The sequence below is a fragment of the Schistocerca cancellata genome, chromosome 6, assembly GCF_023864275.1.
Source record: "Schistocerca cancellata isolate TAMUIC-IGC-003103 chromosome 6, iqSchCanc2.1, whole genome shotgun sequence".
NCBI classification, from domain to species: Eukaryota; Metazoa; Arthropoda; class Insecta; order Orthoptera; family Acrididae; genus Schistocerca; species Schistocerca cancellata.
Genome location: NC_064631.1, coordinates 642,137,232 through 642,159,057, shown reverse-complemented (window position 1 = coordinate 642,159,057; position 21,826 = coordinate 642,137,232). Strand labels below are relative to the sequence as shown.

Genomic DNA, 21,826 nt, shown 5'->3' with positions numbered 1-21,826 from the left:
TTGTTTAAATTTGTGATATTAATAATCAGCTCTTTAACGTTTTATTTTACCAGACTAGCTTTGGGTGTTGCCCGTCGTCAGTGGTACTTGCATTACCAAAGACATATATTTCTTATAAGACATTACTTACAGTGTGTAAGGATAGTAGTGTTTTATGTGTACATGATTATTATAATGTGACTAACCTTATACCTTTCTAGCAAATGCCAATAATGATATTTTGTTATAATCTTGTGATTGGAGACACATTTTTTATTGAAACATATGTCTTCAATGTTTCTTGTTATCTTCGATCATATCTTCTGCTGTGAGACATAAAAGCTGTTGTTCTCTTATACTGAGACCTGGAGGCCACAATCAGTTCTAGGAAGAATGCTGTGGTTGTGAGCTTCACTTAAATTCTATGTGCAAGGCAGTTTTTCTCAACTTTCTCTGCCAGTCACTGGAATGACCCATCACTTGTTTGAATATAAACACAATCTGCAATTGGCTACATCCTGTAACCTTAATGGTTTCCAAAACAGTTCTTTGACACACTGAATGAGGCTGCTGGGCATACACGCAGAACGTATGAGGTGATCCTTCCCATCGCTTGCTGCTGTTTCCTGAAGGGATACCAATATTTCTCGTGTGTTTGAACTGCCAGTGATTAATAGACCCCTATCATTTTATGTTTGACTCCTCTTGACACAGGACAAAGCGTGTTTGTCACTGAGTGAAGTGAGTCCAACTGGCTCTGTTTCAGTGAAAGATGGCACATCGAACTTGTCAGTTAGTGGCAGATCCAGAGCACTCCCTGTTCTGTGTCTCCCCTGTGCAGGGCCTCTTAGACCTACCACTAACATGCCACTCACAGCGAAGAGGAGGAGTGTTGGTAGACCATGTACTTTCTTTAGAGAAGACAGCTTCCTTAGGAAAGGACAGAACTTGAGTTACCTATGATATCTCTGGTACATGTACAAAGCTAGCCTTCCTAAGCCCTGCACGTATTTGCAGCAGCTTCAAACTGCTTGGCAACAGTTATAAATATTCCCAGTAGCTTAAGATCCCTCAAGGACAACAGTCACAGTGTGGCTGCATTGTGTCTGGAGCAGTGTTTTTTCAGAACAAACAAAAAACTGGAGAGAAAACTTTCTTGAATCTCTGTAATTAATACACATCAAGTGCACTTGATCTTATTTCCTGTTACTTTTATGCCCAACCTGTACAAAATCCTGTTGCTTCCTACTATTTTCTCTTTTTGTTGTTGCATGAAGAATCACAGGTTCTAAAAATTATTGTGCCTGTCAACTTTCATATATATTGTGTCTCTTCAATTTTCTATTAAGTAGTCATTTTTTCTATTTTTATTTCTGTGTATCTTCATTTTTAATTTCCATCTCCTCCTACATATTCTTAGCACCTTGCCATTGGAGTGGGGTTCACCTTTTGGATCAATAACTCCATTTCTTATGGTCTAACCCTTCCTGTGGATGTAGTCTCCTTGATCTTAGATCTGCGTTTGTAGTGCCCAGCCACCGTAATTTAGGTCTTCCATGTTGCTTCTGGCCTTTGAAAGTGAGACAATAAGCTGAGTGATGACTGAAGTAGGTGATGGCCATATGATGTGTCCGTACTACTGAACACTCTGTTCTTGCATCTTCTCATTGATTGGAACCACACCAGCTAGTTGTCAGGTCATTGTATTTTGATATCCTCAAGCAGGGAAATACCTAATGATCTTCTCAGTATCTGCATTTCCGTGACTTGTAGGAAGTGCTCAGCACTTCTGTGTGTGTGCCAACACTTGGCTCCATGTAATGCAACTGATCTACCGTATTTACCCGAATCTAAGCTGCACTTTTTTCCGGTTTTTGTAATCCAAAAAACCGCCTGTGGCTTAGAATCAAAAGAGTGCAAAGTAAGCGGAAGTTGTGAAAAATGTTCGTAGATTCCGCCACAACTAACTTCTGCCGTCGAATATATGTAACGCTACACAGGCATGCTTTGCAGGCACAAAGATAAATACTGGCGCCAAAACTTCTGCGTCAGTAAATACATTTTAAAATAAGTTCGAAGACGAGCTTTTTTCTCCGCCCCGAGTTTCGACCACTGCATTTTCATACATTATCCAACGAAGTAAATACAAATTTCGTATTGTTCATCTTCGAATGTAGCAGCATTTCAGTGTACTACGAAAATCCGATTGGCAAGACTGTTAGGGATGTTTGTCAACATGGGAAACTCTACATTCTGAATTTTTTCCTACCTGTGAGAAGAGTTGGCTGCTAATAGAAACTTTTATGAGTTGTGAATCACATGCAGTATTCTCTTCACCATAAGAATATTACGAATATAAACATTTTGTCATGTATTCTTTCGTGTTTGCAGCTATCTCATTTAAATCCTGTCTGCCTAATAAACTACGAAACTAGAGTGAGACAGCAGCAAACGCGGAAGAATACGTGTCATGTTTATATTCGTATTATTCTTATGCCTAATAGTGATGTTCAGAAATGAAGCACGGCAATTGACTAGATTTTTAAATCTAAGATGACTCTAATTTCTGTGCAGAATGTAATGTACTAAAGATGCGTCTGCAAAGATTTTCAAACGGAGAAAAATTTTCGTTAAACTCTCGTTCAGAACATGTTCTATCATACGCAGTCTATTATTTGGTTCTTGTTTATCATTATCAAAGAAAGCAGCAGTTTAAGTAACAACAAATAGCAGTCTCTTGCCATTGCTTCACTAATGAGACGATTACTCTTTTTTTGTAAGCGGCGGTACCGTGCACAAAAGCAAGCCATGCGGCGAGCAGCGACAGGCCGTAAACACTCATTGTCAGCAAGCGACAAACAATGCATGACACAGTACAATAATGCATTTTCAGCTTAGAGTGACGTAAACACCTATAACAAAGAGAACGGCACTTGTGAGATCAAAGAAAAATAAGCAATCAATTCAAACCAGACGAAGCACGTGAAAAAGGAAGGGTACCCGTATAAATACGGATGGAGCGCCTGACACATAGCAATGGCTACCTGGTAAAGCTTAACTCCTAAGCTTACGACTCGAACCAAACTACTGTAGCTGTATCGTCATTCATTCTACCTAAATTGTCTCATATTATAATGGAACAACTTTGTTTCGATTTGGAGGTGTGGCCTAAAACTTTTCTATCCCCTTGAATTTAGAGTCTCAAATTTCAGGTGCGGTTTAGATTCGGGTAATTTTTTTTTTTTCCCCTTGATTTCGAGTTTCATTTTTCAGATGTGGCTTAGATTTGAGTGCGGCTTAGATTCGAGTAAATACGGTAACCATTGTGCAGTATATCTTTAATTTTAGGTGGATAGGCAGCTTCTTATCACAAATAATACTAGTGACATCTCTAAATTGGATCCAGGTGTCTTTGATTCTTACTCAAACCTCCCTCATTTATGTAGCCATCTCACTGTAGTCGAAAACATATCATAATGTGTCCACCCTGGTAAGAGGAGTTCCATTAATTTGTATAGTTCCAGGAGGTGGAATCATTTTGAGATCCTTAGTCTTATGGATGTTTAAACAGAGGCAAAATCTTTGTAGGCAGTCACACCATCTTTGGTCTTTAGTTTCAAGATTCCCCCTGGTTTTCATTTGATAATGTCCTTCCTCGGCTGTGTATTTTGTATTCATCTAACTTGTTCAACCTATTGCCTCCTTCACTTATCATGTTGATCTGATTTTTTTTTCTTTCTGTGTCCTTTGTTTCCCCTCTCGAATTCTAAAACACACATTCTCTAATTATCCCATCTGCTCTCATGCAAATCTGACCTCTTTAATTTTCTTCACCATCCTCTGTCAACACCTATGCACTTCAGATGTTAAACTATTCAGAACCAGAAGGCCACCAACATTACAGTGTCAGGAAATTCTCATCACAGTCCATTCTCCTAATTAATTATCCATACTAACCAAAAACTATATCTTAAAACTATACATAAATTTATTACTTTCATATTAAGGGTCTTCTTCTTCTTTTTCTTATAGTCTAAAACAGAAATTTTACTTTCCTCTTGTCAGTACCATCCTCATACTAAACGTCTCATTCAACCTAGTATGGAATACTTGTGTCTAGAATCTCACCTTGGTGAATTATCAGTTCCACATAATAATTTTGCATAGACATTGCCTTTTCCACCTGATTTCAGTTGATTCCACTGTATTTTCAACATGACCACTGATGACTACAGGTCTTTTATTTGCTCAGAGCTGGTTGTTCCATCATGCTTAGAGCAGACTAGTTTACTACCAGTACTTGATTGATCAATGAATGCAAAGGGAGGGATTAATACCTTCACTTACAATGTCTGCCATCTGGATCTCATCACCAACATTAAAACTAATTTGTCAAAGCTCCTGGAAACTTTAATTTTCATCATAAAACCTCATACATAAATATATTGTAGTTTCTGTTTCTCCTAAATCACACATCCAGAACTGACTGTATAATATTAGCTCTTTTGATAACTGTTTTGTTGGCAGCTTCAATTTTATCTTAAAGCTGTACTTTTGCTGATAAATATCATCAATCTTTCACTCAAAAGTATTACTAATTGATGTTAAGTGCACAAGCTAACCATCTGTAGCTTCTTACTTAGCAATCATATAAAACTGCTTACTCAGTGAAAGATCCATGCCTAAAGACTGGAAAGTGGCACAGGTCACACCATTATTCAAGAAAGGAAATAGAAGTAATCTGATGAATTACAGATCCATATCAATGATGTCAATTTGCAATAAGATTTTATAATGTATACTGTTTTCGAGCATTATGAGTTACCTCGAACAAAACAATCTGTTGCCACATATTCAGCACAGGTTCAGAAAATATTGCTTTTGTGCAACAAAACTGGCTCTTTCTTCTCATGAAGTAATGAGTGCTATTCACAGCTGATCTCAAATTGATCCCATGTTTCTAGATTTCCAGAAGGGCTTTAATTCTGTTCCTCACAAGCGGCTTCTAATCAAGTTAGATGCCTATGAGTATTGTCTCAGTTGTTCAAATGGATTCTTGATTACCTACCAGAAAGGTTACAGTTTATAGTAATTGATAGAAAGGCATTGAGTAAAACAGAAATGATATCTGGCTTTTGGCAAGGATGTGTTACTGGTCCTCTGCTGTTCCTAAACTGTATAAGTGATTCAGGAGACAATCTGAGCAGCCCAATTACATTGTTTGCAGATGATGTTGTTATTTACCATCTATAAAGTCATCACAAGACCAAAAACAATTAAAGACTGATTTAGATAAGATGTCTATATGGTGCAAAAGGTGCCAGTTGACCCTAAATAATGTAAACTGTGAGGTCATTCACATGAGCACTAAAAGGAATCTGTTAAGGTTTGGTTACGTGATAAATTGCACAAATTTAAAGGCTGTCAATTCAGCTAAATACCTAGGTATTACAATTATGGACAGCTTAAATTGGAATAACCAGGTAGATAATGTTGTGAGTAAGGTGAACCAAAGGCTGTGTTTCATTGGTATATCACTTATAAGATGCAATAAATCCACTAAAGAGACTGCCCGTAGTACACTTGTCAGTCCCTTGCCAGAATATTTCTCTGTGCTATGGGATCCTTACCAGATAGAACTGACAGAATGTGACGATGCTCGCCTGCTTTATTTGTTCGTTGATTGTCCACGGTGTCGACGTACTGGCTGAAAAATTAGGGAGTGTAAGTGCAATTACAGTCTACTGTAAATGATGTAGCTGACAGAGGCACAGTTGCGTTTCACAGCAGTTTACTTTCACTTTTCACAACCCCCTATATACACATTTAATATGGCCAGTGCACTATTGTTCTAACTTCCCATAAGCCTCATTAATAATTAGCAGGCAAACATCCACATACTGCTACAGTAGTTTACTGTTAAACATCTATGAGCAATAAAAGACTAACCACACAGTTCACAGTCTTTCAAATAAACTGAACAGATGCTGTCATTGATTTAACACACAGCCTATTGGTTTAACACTTATTTCTCTGTTAAGTTGATGCATTGTTGTTGTTCTAACCAACACTGGTTCCTTGTCTGAAACTCAGCTGTGGACTGACGGTCTTGTGACCAAAAATAAGGCCCTTATATATCATCACAATAATAGGCCCTGAAACTACACGTTGTTCGATGCTTAATTTACAGAAATTACAATTAAAACTTAACTCATTAAATTAACTGAATACACGAAAAATGGGTTGTTTTGAACAGTTTCTACAAACAATACGTTGGACAAAACTGTCATTTACTTTGGAATTAATTATGGGCTAGTTTTGCTAACATTTTTTTCGAATAGATCCAAATAAACACTTTAAGATTACTAGTATTTTGTCTTCTAAATGATTATAATTAGTAAAGAATTTATATTTGTTTATACGTCAACAATAGAATTTAAGTGACGAAACAATTACTCATTTTGCTGTATAAAGATACTAACTAGAAATAGTCGAAATAAATTCAAAAATTAAATACATACATAAAACAAGCACAAAATTAGATCTGGTGTTAAAACTGAGGGCCAGCCTTTCTCTTTTATGAAAATGCAGATTACACTCATATATGTTAATGGTAATTAAAGGTGGAAACAAACTAAAGGAGGCAGAAGATGAAACAAGATAGGAAGTAAAAATTATCCCAGCTTGCTTCATCACAAGAGGACATGAAAAGATTCGAAGAAGGTCGTCCATTTTGTGTTATCACGAAATGGGGAGAGAGTGTCACACATATGATAAATGATTTCAGGTGGTAGTCATTGAAACAAAGGCTTTTTGTTTGTGGCAAGGAGCTTTTTGTGAAATTTCAGTCCCCAGCTTTCTCCTTGGAATGCAAAAATATTCTGTTAACAGCCACCTATAGTGAGATAAATTATAATTGCAATAAAATAAGAGAAATTAGTGCTTGCACAGGAAGATTTAAGTTTTCATTTTTCCCTTGCATTGCTTGTGAGTGGAATGATGGAAAGAGAGTGTGAAAGTGGTATGGTGAACACACTGCCAGGAATTTAAGTGAGAATTGTAAATTTGCCATGTAGATGTAGACTGAGTAGAGTGATTCATTCATTCACTCATTCGCTGATTATTCTATAGACTTCATCAGATGAACTGAGTGGAGTTTGGATTGATAAGTTTACTGCTTTATGAAAATAAAAACTAGAGAATAGGATTAGGTAGAAAACTATTTTGAAGCACAGGTAAAGAACTGTACTGTTGCAGTGCCTAATATGTGAGCGGGCACAATGTTGTGGTGCAAGATCACTTTTTGCATGGCCACCTCAGCTCACTGTGTAAATGGTTTGATAACAATGAATAATAAGAATGTCTCCAAAATAATCAGTCATGATGGGAGCCTGTGAATCCCAAAAAAATTACCAGATTTTTTCTGCTTGCATCATCGTGTACTCATCTTCTTCATAAGCAGAACTCAACACAGCGTATTATGTGCTGCTGCTATGTGAAGCTGACCAGCTCAGAAATCTCGCAAATCATACACTAACACGTTTCTGTTACAGTTATGTTAATTATATCGAACATTGTTTCAAAAGAAATCTCATTACTCATGGGGGGCAGCCATAAAGTTTTAATTATCACATAAAAAAATTAACACAACTAATTTTTTGTTTGTCTGCAGTCATAGTACACTTTGAAAACCCTATGCAGCAGTACCGCAGCATGTTGCTTGAGAAGCCAAAACAAAAACAAAATGGCACAGCCTATGGGTAAAGTGGAGTACTGTGCTGCAATACATTTTCAGCTGCAGTGGAAATGTTTGCAGCTGCGTCAGGCCAAACCACATAGTGACAGAACTCATTTGGATTGAACTGCCGTGGTGTCCAACATTTCCACTGCAGCTGAAAATGAATTACTGCACAGTACTCCATTTTACCCATGAGCTGTGCCATTTTGTTTTTGTTTTGGCGTCTCTAGCAATGTGCTATGGTACTGCTTCATGGGGATTTCAATGTGTACTGTGACTGCAGACATGTACCTGCAAACAAACAAACAAAATTAGTTGTGTGACTTTATTTTCAAACAATGGAAAATCCAGGATGGAATGTAACAATATTATGAAAAGGATAGTTATTACTTACCCTATGACGATACTGAGTCACAGATAGGCTCAACAAAAAGTCTGTCACAAAATAAGCTTTCTGTAAACAAGGATCTTGTCAAAAGTAGACAAAAAACACACACACACACACACACACACACACACACACACACACAAGTGCAACTCACACACATGACCAAAGTCTGTGCAACTGAAGCCACTTTTCAGTTGCCACAGACTGTAGTCATGTGCGTGTGGTGTGTGTGTCTGTGTGTGTGTGTGTGGGGGGGGGGGGGGGGAGGGGTGAGTGAGTGAGTGGGTGTGGTCTATTTTTGACAAAGGCCTTGTTGGCCAAAAGCTTATTTTGTGGCAGTCTTGTTGTGCCTATCAATGACTCAGCATCTCTGCTATATGGTGAATAGCAACTATCATTTCATAATATCCTAACTTTATTTGTATATGGTCTTGATTATGTACATTTGTGTGTGTGTGTGTGTGTGTGTGTGTGTGTGTGTGTGTGAGAGAGAGAGAGAGAGAGAGAGAGAGAGAGAGAGAGAGACCAACTTCATATTAGTACTAGAAAAAGAGCAAAAGCTTAAATGCTAATGTGATTGTCTAATCTTTTAAGTGTGTCTTTATGCCAACCACGATTTCTGGACTATTTTTTCCTTTTATAAATACTTGATGTGATCATTAAGAATCTGTTCTTCCTCTCTGCTTCTCTTTCCATTTCATGCTAATTCTGGTTTTTCTTTACCTACAAATATTATCCTCTGTTGTTTATTGCTGTGGTCCTTTATGTGAGTAATGGTAAATTAGTGCTGCTCACTGTATTATTTTCAGAAAGGCAAATATATCAAGAAACATATTAACAAAGCTTATAGTGTCAGTAGATCGCCAGAGAGGATTAACAGAAGCAGAAGAAAATGTTCTGTTAGCAGTGGATATGCACTTTAAGTATCCAGACATTGTGGTGGGAATTGACCTCAGTGGCCATCCATGCAAAGGACGTATTGAAGACTTTTTGCCTCTGTTAGAGAAGGCTAGATCATCTGGGTTGAAGTTGTCCCTTCATTGTGCAGAGGTAATGATGCAGCAGTCAGACAGTATGTATCTTTTGTTATGTTCTGTTATTTTGTGATTGTTACTTGTTGCAAACCCCTTTCCAGATTACAAACAATTTTGAATTACACACACAGCAGAAAAAATAAAATTGTATGAATATTATGATGATGTAGTTTACATGATGGAAAGGCAACCAGTCACCTGCAGCTGATTGATGCATAGCATGTGTACATATGTAAAAATTTTGAAAAGTTTCCTGTCTCTGTCTCTCTAGCTTCACACCTCAGCTTTGTGGTTCTTATGTTATTAAGTCCCTGTCATCTGCTGCCACTGACTGTCAACTGTCTGCTCTTCTACCTCCCATTACCTCATCATTCTGCCCCTTGCTCCATATCTTTCCCACCCACAGTTCCTGCAGTTCTTTCCCCTCCATCCATAACCACTAGCCTGGGAAGATTCATTCATTCATCACATTCTGTAGATCCCATAAAAAAGGAGAAATTTCATGGATGGTGAATGAGTTACAGAGTTCATTAACATAAGACAAAGACCTCAAAGAAACTTCATCTGTATACTGTAATAACAATAAACTATCACTATACTTCTTAGTGCTGTTCACTCTTATGCCTTCTAAATTTAATTTTGAGTAGCTTAGTAAGAACACTGCTGTTCTGAGAAAAGATGCTGCCTCCTCAATTTTTCTGTGGAGCTGTTGCTTATCTGCTGTTAATAGTTAACTGGTAACCCCCTGATTGTTTAAAGAATCAGCCTCCCATGTAGAAACAGTTTCAAATGTCTGAGCACTTTACAAATGAGTTAATGTGTTAAATGTTTGCTTTTAAGCATGTAAGTGAGAAAAAGTTTAGGAAAGGTTTGAATTTATGCTTAAAGTTTGTTGCAAGTCACTAAGTGCTCTCATTATGAAAACTGAATGAATATAAACTGGTTAATTTGTGCTCCATTTCAAACAAAACCTAGTTTTTATATCTAAAAACAAAGATGATGTGACTTACCAAACGAAAGCACTGGCAGGTCGATAGACACACAAACAAACACAAGTTTTTCACGCATATCTTCTGACCTATGTGTCGTACAATGATATAATGTTGCAGGTACATTCAGTGATATGTGTATATACTCTCTGCAAAGTGTGTTGAAAATTGAATAAGTAGTAAAGAAGTAATAAATTAAAATGCCAAGCCTGTTGTTGAAGCATTACTGCATGCCATTGTTAGTTTTTCACGCAGCAAAATGTTTATCACTTGATACCCTGTGAACTATGTGTCATACGCTGATATAATAGTGCAAGTACATTAATGGTATATGTGGATACTGTCTGCAAACTGTGTTGCATATACAATTAACAGTAAATAAGTAATAAATGAAAATGCCATACCTGATGCTGCCATGAACAGTGAACATGTAGTAAACAATGAATTATTTTTCTTTCACCGTTTAGTGGGAGGTGCCAGTTATATCTCTTAATGAGTAGATTATGACAGAATTTCAAGTATTTTAAATTCCATCAATAATTACGCAAAATATTGAAAATCATATTTTTGTTGCCCCCATGGAAGCTGTCAGATGGCAGCCTGCAAATTGGTCTGGGTGCTATGCTTCAGGTTCTGGGATGATCGTTTAGCATAAATAGTCACTTGATTTCAGTAGTGTTTTTCAAATGAATTACCTATAAATATTGAGTCCCACTTACAAAGGGTGGTGCAAAAGTCACTACACACTTACTTAACTTACGTTAATTTGTAATGATCTGAACGTGGTACAAGCCTACCAGCAAATTACAGTATACATCTCCTCTTTTTATATTCAAACTGTCTTCCTTGTTGATACACCACTGAAATGTGCCTGGCACACTCTGACCCACAAGCATACACAACTCAGTGTTATTGTATAGATTGTGGAAGGCATCCGTGAGCTCTTAAAGAGTTCATGGTTTTACATTCCAGTGGTGTTCCACACACCCACCAGCACCTCCTGCTGCAGCCCAGTCCCAGGGATTTCCCGCCCAATAAAAGGCAGGGACAAATGTGAAAGCAACCAAGTTATACATCAGCTATGCTGCAATTACTGTGCAATGTTCTGTGTGTGCATGACAAGAAACCAATTACATACTTGCATAGATGGCCACCACCAGACTGGCAAACCAGAAACTTGACGATCCAGTTGCCGAGTATGCTGCACACCAGAACATATATGACTTCAACATCTGGTCTGCAACTCATGGTCTTGCGGTCACGTTCTTGCTTCCCGAGCACGGGGTCCTGGGTTTGATACCCGGCGGGGTCAGGGATTTTCACCTGCTTCGAGATGACTGGGTGTTCGTGTTGTCCTCATCATTTCATCATCGTTCATAAAAAGTGGCAAGATTGGGCTGAGCAAAGGTTGGGAATCTGTATGGGCCTGATAACTGCGCAGTTGAGTGCCCCACAAACCAAACATCATCATCTTCAACATCTGCTCCATCACATGAGCCATTCAGATACTCCCTTCCAGCACATGCTTATTTAAACTACACGGATGGTCATTGTGTCTCCAACATGTCCTGTGCTCTCGCATTCCCTCTGGCCTAAACTTGTGTTAAGCTGTTCCCGTTACCTCACCTTAGTTTTTCTCTTCTCTCTTTTGTTCACATCGCTTCCACTCCATGCACATTGTGCACTGCCTTGTCCTATTACAGGGTTTCCCTAAAGGAATGACCCAATTTTAAATAGAATTATTTATTAGGAAGAAGGGCTTAACACCAACAAATTGCATGCTAAATTACTCAGAAAAGACAGAAGTTTATAAAAATCCATCATAAATGTTCAATATGTCCTCCATTGGCTGCACGGATGACATCTAGCCGATAGCCGAATCCATCCCAAACTGAGTGTAAGGTGTCTTCTGTCACTGAAGCTACAGCAGCTGATATTCTGGTTTTTAGTTCATCAATGTCATGAGATAAGGGAGGAATGTAAACACATTGTTTAACATATCCCCACAGGAAGAAATCACATGGTGTTAAGTCAGGGGACCTAGGAGACCAAGAGTGTAAAGCCTGGTCATGCATTCCTGTACGCCCTATCCAACGTTGAGGCATATTGGCATTGAGGAAACTGCACACGTTGTGCCAGTACGGTGGTACTCCATCTTGCTGATAGATGAAATTGTCAGAGTCAAGTTGTGGGAATAACCAGTTCCGTAGCATTGCAAGATATGAATCAAGTTACAGTTTCTTCCTAAAAAAAAGTAGGGTCAATAAATCTTGCTTTGCGAAACAGCACAAAAAACATTCACTTTTGGTGAATCACGTTTTTGTTCAATTGTTTCCTGAGGATTTTCGAGCCCCCATATATGCACATTATAACGGTGAAACTTACCGCTAGTATGGAAAGTTGCCTCATTGCTGAATATCAACCATGACATAAAAGTGTCATCTTCCATGTCTTCTAGAATAGCATTGCTAAACTCCACGCATTTCACTTTGTCAGTATCTTGAAGAGCTTGTATCAGTTGTAATCAGTATGGTTTTAAGGGCTAAACGATGCCGTAACATACGCCACACTGTCATGTGCGGTAACGCAAGTTCTCGGCTAGCATGACGTGTAGACTTGCGGGGGCTCCACTCCAATGCTCATTGGATTTGTTCCACTGTTTGCTCAGGAATGCATGGCTGGCCAGGAGTTTTAGCTTTATAGAGGCATGCTGTTTCTTCAAACTGTTTATACCACCGTTGAATGTTCTTTGGTGATGGTGGTTCAGCACGAAATTGAATATGAAATGCACGCTGCACTGCAATCACTGATTGAGTACGACTAAATTCAATAACACAATACACCTTGTGTTGCGCAGATGCCATATTGCACGAGACTGGCTGCACACTCCAGGTCAGCACTCATAGTGACATATAGCTGATTTTTTTCTGAAACTCTAGACCATGCCCATTACATCTAGTGCTGTTTCAGTTACCTAGTGACATTTGTCTCAATGTTATTACAAGTTAAAATCAGGTCATTCTTTTTGGGACACGCTGTACTTCTCTCCCCCCCCCCCCCCCCCCACCCAAGTGGCAATCCCCCCCTCCCTCTTTCCCCCCCCTCTCTCCATCTATCCCCCTACTGACTCTCCTCCTCCTCCTCCTCCTCCTCCTCCTCCCCCCCCCTCCCTTTCCCTTCCCCTCCCCGTTCAACCTTCTCCATCTTCATCTTTCTTTCCTTTTCCCTGCTTCCTTTTTCTCCCTTCCTATCCCCCCGTCTACCTCCCACTTCCTACATCTCTTTTTGCTTTGTCCTCTGTACTCTTTCCATCTTGTTGTGCAGCTATGGTGTCATCTGTCCAAAGACCTGCCTCTTTTCTGCTACACCCTCCTTTCGTCCTTCCCTGTTCCCTACCCGCCTCCATCAGCTCAAGCAAATGCTTTCAGTAGTCAAGCATCAGTAATTAGTATTGCTGTGGCCATGTGTGTGTGTGTGTGTGTGTGTGTGTGTGTGTGTGTGTGTGTGTGTGTGTGTGGTGTATTTCAGTGCGCGATGTGCCAGCCTCACGGCAAACGGCGGACGAAGGCTGGCCGGTGCATTATGCAGGTGACACAGTTTTGCAACGAGCATCAGTATGTTTGTACATGCGCGGCAGCCATCAGAATGCAGCGTTAGCAGAATTACGCAGGTGCGGGCCGCATGTCGTGTGGTTGTGTTAGCCAACTCATCGAGAACCTTCTAATAAACACGTCGCCGCGGAACCGGCGGATTCAGCAGCGATCTGCACTATTTAAGGGCATGAGAGGTGGGCATCGGCATTCGGTTCAACCGACTGGGCGTTCGGTCACTGTCACGTCATCACCCGTGACGCTGTCTCCGAGGACCGGTCAGCGGGGGGCGTTGCCCGCTGCTGCATCGGTGACTCCCGGTGTCGTCACGAGCTGCCGCATCTGCAAGCTGGGCCGCGCCTCTTGCTGCTAACTTCCTACCGCCTGCTCAGCCACTGACCGAGCGCGGCACCGCATTCCCCGGACAGCATGCATCAGCACGTCTCCACCATGACACGAGCAGTGGGGCTGAGCTACCAGAAAATGACTTGGGAGAACCAACAATAAAGAGGAAGATTGCTGAAAACAGCCACCTTCTTCTACCCAGCCACATCTTACAACCCCGACCACGTCACCCACTCCGGCCATCCTATTACAAGTGGTGTCAGTCGGGCAACCTGCGCATCACACACTCCTGTTACAATTGGTGACAATAGTGGTCTTCTCCCTGGATTTGGAGGAAATTGTGCCTGGTAATCGACGAGGATATGTGGCTCCCTTCCTGTTCTTCTTTCTGGGCTTACTGTAGTCTTGATTCGATAGTTGGTAGTGATGGAGCCGTCTGTGTCAGCCGAGGTGGCTATTCAGCAGCTACTTGAGCGAGTGTTGGAATTAGAGATAGAGCTTGCTCGGTCTAAAGAAGCAAGCAAAGAACGGTTTCCTGTTAATGCAGTAATTCTTGACACTAATGCTGTGTCTTTGGTCACCTCTTTCTCGGGAAAAGCTGGGGAGGATGTTATGATTTTTTTATTATTATTATTATTATTATTATTATTATTATTATTATTTTTAGAACCTTAGCATGGCCGCTAAATTGGGAAATTGGGGTGCAGAAACACTTTTGGATGTGGCTAAGTTGAAAGTAACTGATGATGCCAGAGCGTAAGTTACATGCCATGAAGAATTAAGGGATGCTCGGACATTTGAAGTATTCAAAAGAGGGTTGCTGGAAAGATATTGGAGGAAAAATACATCTAGATATCGGGAACAATTGAATAGAATGTATCAAAGGAATGGGCAATCAGTAGAAGCTTTTGTAGATCGAATTCGAAAAATTAATGTTAATACCTATGAGCTAACGGATTCCTATAGGGTTAATGAAGCCATTCTGCAGGAAGCTGAGCAGAGGGCACTAGATGCATTTTTGTGGGGAATACAACCCGAAACCTCCCACTAGATTAGGATGGAATTCCATAAGACTCTCAATGAGGCAGTCGGAATCGCTGTGGCGTTAGAGGAAGTTGAAGCAGTAACAAAGACGCGGGACAGGAAAGCAGTATTTAATGCAGAAATAAAATGTTTCAGATGTGGTTGGATGGGACACATTAGACGCGATTGCAAGGAAGTGCAGTGCAGGAAATGCAGACGTTGGAGTCATATGGAGCTTAATTGCAATGGATCCTGGCAGAAACATGATAGGAACCTGCAAGGTGGGCCTTACCCCCCTCAGTTAAATGGGGCAGGGGGTGGTGTGTCCACTGTGCAACACCCCCGGTAAGGATTAATGCTAGTGCAGAATCAGTGGCAGACTATTTTCTGACTAGCTTGGTGAGGGGCAGACTGTGCAAATTTTTATTGGATACTGGGTCTCAGATATCCGTGGCGAGTAGAAATGTATTCAGTAAAGTAGAATTAAAACCACCACGCTGGGCGTTAAGTGGCGTGGGTGGGGACAAGTGAAGTCACTCGGTTCAGCGGTGTTAAACTTCCAAGTGGAAATGAGGAACTTCCAGGTGAAGGTAGAAGTTCTTCCAGTTGTTGGCAGCAGCTATGATGTCATACTCAGACTGGATTTCTTGGTTGCGCATCACGCAAAAGTTAACCTGGAATGGCATACAGTAGAACTGGACGGAATACAATTTCACCTAGGTTCTGTGGCCAGAAAACCATTACTGTCGCAAGGAAATGCCCAGACGTTGGGTGGGCCACCTAAATTGCATTCAGTGTGCTCAACGGGCGGAATTGAATCATCAGAAAATTGTGTTGCAACAACTACCGGAAGCGGGTAGACCTCTCCAATTACTTGGCGTAGACATCTTAGGACCGTTTGTGCTAACACCAGCAGGTAATCACTGTGTTTTAACAATAATAGATCATTTTTTGCACTGTGTGTCTATGACAGCTATTCCAGACCAGCGAGCCAAAACAATGGCTCACGCCATGGTACATCAATGGATATTGAAATTCGGAACACCTGAAACCATAATTACAGATCAAAGTTCAAACTTTATGTCCAATTTGATGAAACAGTAATGCAACTTGTTGCATGTAAAGAAATTGAGAACAAGTGCATTACACCCGCAGGCTAATGGTCGCAACGAGAGAGTTCATCATACAATAGCTAAGATGTTAAGTTATTATGTACATTCTCAACACAGCAATAGGGATACCCTATTGGCTTTTGTAACCACGGCGTATTACTCAAAAGTGCATGAAAGTACAAGATTGTCTCCGTATGAAGTACTGTTCGGTCGTAAGATGCCATCTCCATTTTAATTGCTCAAGACCCCACCAGGAACCGATATTTCGGCTGTTAAGGATTTATCCACGAAGTTGAAAACAATCTGGCAGCAGGTGAAAAAAATGAACACTAAAGTGTTAGAGAGACAGGACAAAGTTCACAATAGAAAAGTGGCTTTATGCAAATATCATGTAGGACAATGGGTGATGATGACTAATCCGTATGTGCCAAAAGGCAAAATGAAAAAATTTGTATCCCGTTATCAAGGTCCTTTTCAGGTGATCGAGATGACATCCCCGGTGAATGTAAAATTACAGCTTCCAACTTGCCCTACTATTGTGCATGTGAGCTGAATTAGGCCTTTCAAGGGGAATTTTGAGGAACTTCCTTCACTTTCTGCAGTAACTTCTTGTGGAGAGAAAAATGAATCTAAGAAAAAGAATAAGAAAGGAGTAGATGAACAAGAGAACCAAGTTAATTGTGGAAGTGATCAGACATGATATTATGCTCTTAGGCCATGCGTAAAAAGGAAGAGCTAATGTGAGTTGTTTTTCTTTTGTTTCTGAGAAGGTGTGACGTTCTGGTAAGACCAGCAGTTCCAGCATCATGGGTTGCGCTGAAGAGGGAAGGTGTACGCTATCTCTCAGTATAGTTATTCTGTTTTGCTGTTGCAACTTAGCTGAAGCCTTGAAGGTACATCCTATATCAAGTGGTGTTTTGTTCTCACGACAAGCGGACGTAATTATGTCCGGACATCAATGGACCTTAAGGGTGGACTGTAATATTTGGGCGGTTGAAGATGAAACCTGTAAATTAGAGGATACATTTAATGAACTTCATTCCATGGTGGCTAATCATTCAAGGTTTAATGACACACAGGGGTAATAGCAGCTACCACAATCAGCTTTTGCACACAATGCGCGGGCACCTAACCCTGGTACTATTACTTATGGAACAACTTCGGGAAGGATTACGGAAAGTTCAATCGGAATTGCCTGCATCCCTGGAGCTACTGATGACATTAACAGACGAACACTTATCTCTGTACTACAAAATGGCCACTGTTACCAGTGTGCGGACGGGCACCCTGCTGAGAATTCATATCATAATACCATTAACATGTAAGGATTGCAAATTTGAATGTTACACCTTGCATACGTATCCAGTGAAGTGGGAAATTTTGCAGAAATTCGTACAATTAACCATATGTGAAATACTGTTAGTGGCACGTAACAGACAAGCTCATGCGTTCCTCACTGCACAAGATTTGCTGCATTGTCGAACAGGTCCAGTTACCATCTGCCCCGTGAAATTGTTACACACTGTTCCCAAATCTTGTGAGTATTTTCTATTCTGCTCTCAAGAACCAGTTGCGGAGTGCCCTAAGGAAATTATAGAAGGCACGGAGCAGTTCTTTCAGCAAGTGGGTCCACATTGGGTATATTCAGTAATGGAAAATACAGTTGTTATTTGCGTTTGTTACGAGGAGGGTAAGCAAGGGAGTATGCAAAGAACAGAACTGCAGGGGCAGGGACTGTTAATTATGTTAATTAACGGCGCACAGTGTGACATTTCAGGGCCAACTTTCCGTTTACCAGCCGTGATTACTGGAGCTACAATCGTGAACATAACACGCTCATTGATCTATGTACCCGAACAACCGGTGCAGTTCATCACGAAAGAAAATCTCACTGTTTTGAATAGCACATTAGACCCGACTTTGCTCGCCTCTTTGGACTGGATGCTAGCAGCTCAGGATGGACGTATAACTATGGAACATCTTTTTCAACGAGTGCATGAGTACCATAATGAGCATAAGCAACGCTTACTGGTTATTGGATCATCAACCACCGCCACCTGTATTTTTATCTTTGTCGTAGGATTAGTGTACTATCAGCTCAAAAGGAAGGTAGCCCAAATCCCACCCCCTTCCAACCTTTAACCTAAGGGTCCAGACAAAATCACTGAACAGTTGTGAGGCACTTCAGCAGAACACTGAGTAATATTTATGGGCAAAGATTAGACTGAGGATAGAAGTGAATGAACACAGTGTAAATAGTAAATCAATCACATTTTGTGGTGTTTGTGAAGTGAACTGTAGTTGTTTTGACTTTTTGGTTGAATTCGGGGATGAATTCTTTTCGTACGAGGGAGGAATTGTAGAGAGCAAGGGGTTATCTTTAGGAAATACAATGCGAAATTGAGATTTAGTGTTTTCCAGTGCATGATGCGCCAGCCTCACGGCAAACGGCGGACGAAGGCTCGCCGGCACGTTATGCAGGTGACACAGTTTTTCAACGAGCATCGGTATGTGTGTACGTGCGCGGCAGCCATCAGAACGCAGCGTTAGCAGAATTACGCAGGTGCGGGCCGCATGTCGTGCGGTTGTGCTAGCCAACTCATCGAGAACCTTCTAATAAACACGCCGCCGCATAACCGGCGGATTCAGCAGCGATCTGCACTATTTAAGGGCATGAGAGTTGGGCATCGGCATTCAGTTCGACCGACTGGGCGTTCGGTCGCTGTCACGTCGTCGTCACCCGTGACGCATGTCTCCGAGGACCGGTCGGTGGGGGGCGTTGCCCGCTGCTGCATCGGCGACTCCCGGTGTCATCACGAGCTGCCGCGTGCGGCACTGCATTCCCCGGACAGCATGCATCAGCACGTCTCCACCATGACACGAGCAGTGGGGCTGAGCTACCAGAAAATGCCGTGGGAGAACCAACAATAAAGAGGAAGATTGCTAAGAACAGCCACCTTCTTGTACCCAGCCATGCCCTACAACCCCGACCACGTCACCCACTCCGGCCATCCTATTACAGTGTGTGCTGTTTCCTGTCTTATGTCTGGGTTTCATGCGTTAATCTGCTATAGGTGAGAGGTTGTCTTTCCCTTATTTTAGGTAATGTGAGTATGTAGATGTGTAGGTCTTCCGTGTGGGAAGTGTACTGAATGAATTCTTAATACTGTAGGATACAGTTATATGTGCTTTGCTTTATTAGTATCACAACTAACTCCATGGGGAGTACACTTGCCCTTGGACCTTGTAGAAGAACAAAGATGTTGGTAGTGTCAGAGATCGTAGTTTATGACATATTCCACATCTCCTACAGGTTAAGTCCCCATGTAGCATCCCCACTCATAGTGTCGAGCATCAGGGGGAGGAGGCATATCATTTTCTTATAGTCAAGGATGTAATCGTCGAGGTGAGGTGCTGGTCGAGGGGATTGCGAAGTGGCGTCCAGAGGGATGTGAGAAGAATGGGCCAAAGGTGTCATTGCAGCAACTTTGGTTGGTGCAGATGTCAATTTGCTGCCATGTGTCAGCAATAGATGATGAAGTGTGAGCGTCCTGAGCATAGGTAGCATCGTGTAGGACCCGGGCGGGTTTGAGTATGTGCAGTGTTGTGGGTTTTTTGCGAGGAAGTATGTCAAAGGTGGTTTCTCCTCTCCGCAGGACCTCGAGGGGCTGGTGGGGTGCCCTTGCAGTGTCATTGTGTGGCACGATGAACTCAAAATTCGCTAGGGCCTCACATGCGAAGATCTCGGCACGTCCGTGAGGCTGTCGCGATTGTATTCTAATGCGCAAGATGTGCCTTTTCAGTCACTCAGTGTGGTGCCATCACTCTACCAGTTTGCTGCTCTGTGGGAGGTAGGCAGTGGTGTGGTAATGTTTAACACCACATAGGTTGTGAAGCTCCACGGATGAGGCCGACTAGCAACACTGGTCCAAGGTGATGGCAGCCTGACATGTGTAGTGCGAAATCCGTATTGCACGAATATCCTTGCTGTGATCTTTGGAGTAATAGCCAGTGGGGACGGGGCCTTGACCTACCTGATAATGTGGTCAGTCACATAAAACTAGTATCTGTCACCAATGGCCACCGGCAGCAGACCAACTGTGTCCTTATTTTTGCAGCATTGGCATGCTTTGTGAGCCTGTGTCCACTGTCTGCAATTTTGTTTCACATCTGCCCAGACGAAACATTCGGTGACTAGCTCGGTAGGAGGTTGTACCGCCAGGAGTGACAAGCGGTGGAGGCTGTTGAATGCACATTTCTGCACCAGAAGTGGAACTGAAGGGTGAATTCTACCTTACAACACATTGCACCAGATTTGTTTGTCAGAACCGGGAAGAGTGGGGCTTTCAAATTTCAGGCCAGCCAGTTCATCCCTCAGAAACTTGCAGATTTGTGGATCTGCCAAGGCGAGCTCTTTGTAGTTAATGCTCATAGGTTGCATATTGATGTGTTACAGGTAGTCCACCACTATGTTGTCAGTACTCTCGGTGTGTTGGACATTGGCAGTAAACTGACCGACATAGCCGAGGTGGTGGAAACGTCTCAGAGGGCAGTCTGTACCCAGGTTATGTATAGCTTTTGCGAGGTGTTGACGGTCAGTATAAATTGTGCCCTGCCTTCTACATGTGCTTTGAAATGCCACAACTGCCTTTTACATGCCTAGCAGGTTGCGGTTGAAGGTGGACTATTTGCATTATGAAAGAGTAATTCGTAAAAGGATACACAGTAGTTGCTGTTCCCCATTGTCAAGTTGTTGGGGAGTGCCCCAATTGCTATCTCACTGGCATCAACTGTGGCAGACAAGAGGGTGTTTGTGAAGGGGTGAGCCAGTGTGAAGGCCTGTTCGGAGAGAGTTTTATGTTATCAAACGCCTGTTGCATTTCCTTTGTCCACGTCAGAGGCTGCTTGTCACATTTGTTTTTACCTGCAAGCATGTCTGTGAGCGGGACCTGCATTGCCACAGCTTGTGGCAGAGGACTTCTATAGAAATTTATTGCTCTGAGAAACCCCTGTAATTTCTTATAGTTGGTCAGTCAAGCAAGTGATTGTATTAGTTCAGTTCATTCTGACATATGTCGAACCATGGATTGGCTGATGAAGTGGCTGAGGAATTAATTATGCTTGGCCAAGTTGACATTCCTCATCATTTGTCACTACACCATAGTGTTTGAGTGTTTCAAAAATGATGCAGAGGTGCTACTCATGTTTTTGTTGTGAAGGTGAAAAAACCAAAATGTCATCTAAATGTGAAAAACAGAAAGAGAATTTTAACATTATTTTGTCAGTAAAATAACTGCATTTTTAAGCTGTATGGTACAAATAAAAAATCACACGACCGGAACAGTGTTATTACTACAGTTTTTGGTACATTGTCACTCACTGTAGGGATCTGGAGATACACTTTTTTGCAGTCTATGACACTGAACATAGAAAATCAGCTAAGCCACGCATAAAATACTGGATGTTTGGACTGGGGTATCGATCAGTTATTGTATGTGCATTTGAGGAATGGTAATCGCCACACAGTTTGTATGATCAGTCTTGTTTGGGCACCAAGTGATTGGTGGCCAAAAATTCTCTGATCGTATTTCTCTCTGAGTATATCTGCCCGTAACAATTCTTCTGTGA

General features: G+C 41.4%; 1 protein-coding gene across 1 annotated transcript in view; it reads left to right on the top strand.

Moving 5' to 3' along the window:
- LOC126088502 (adenosine deaminase-like protein) overlaps positions 1-21,826 on the top strand; it is a 79,515-nt gene that overhangs the window by 45,279 nt on the left and 12,410 nt on the right. The window contains exon 4 of the mRNA XM_049906645.1: positions 8,915-9,155. Coding sequence (XP_049762602.1) covers positions 8,915-9,155 — 241 coding nt within the window. The remainder of the gene's footprint in view (positions 1-8,914; positions 9,156-21,826) is intronic.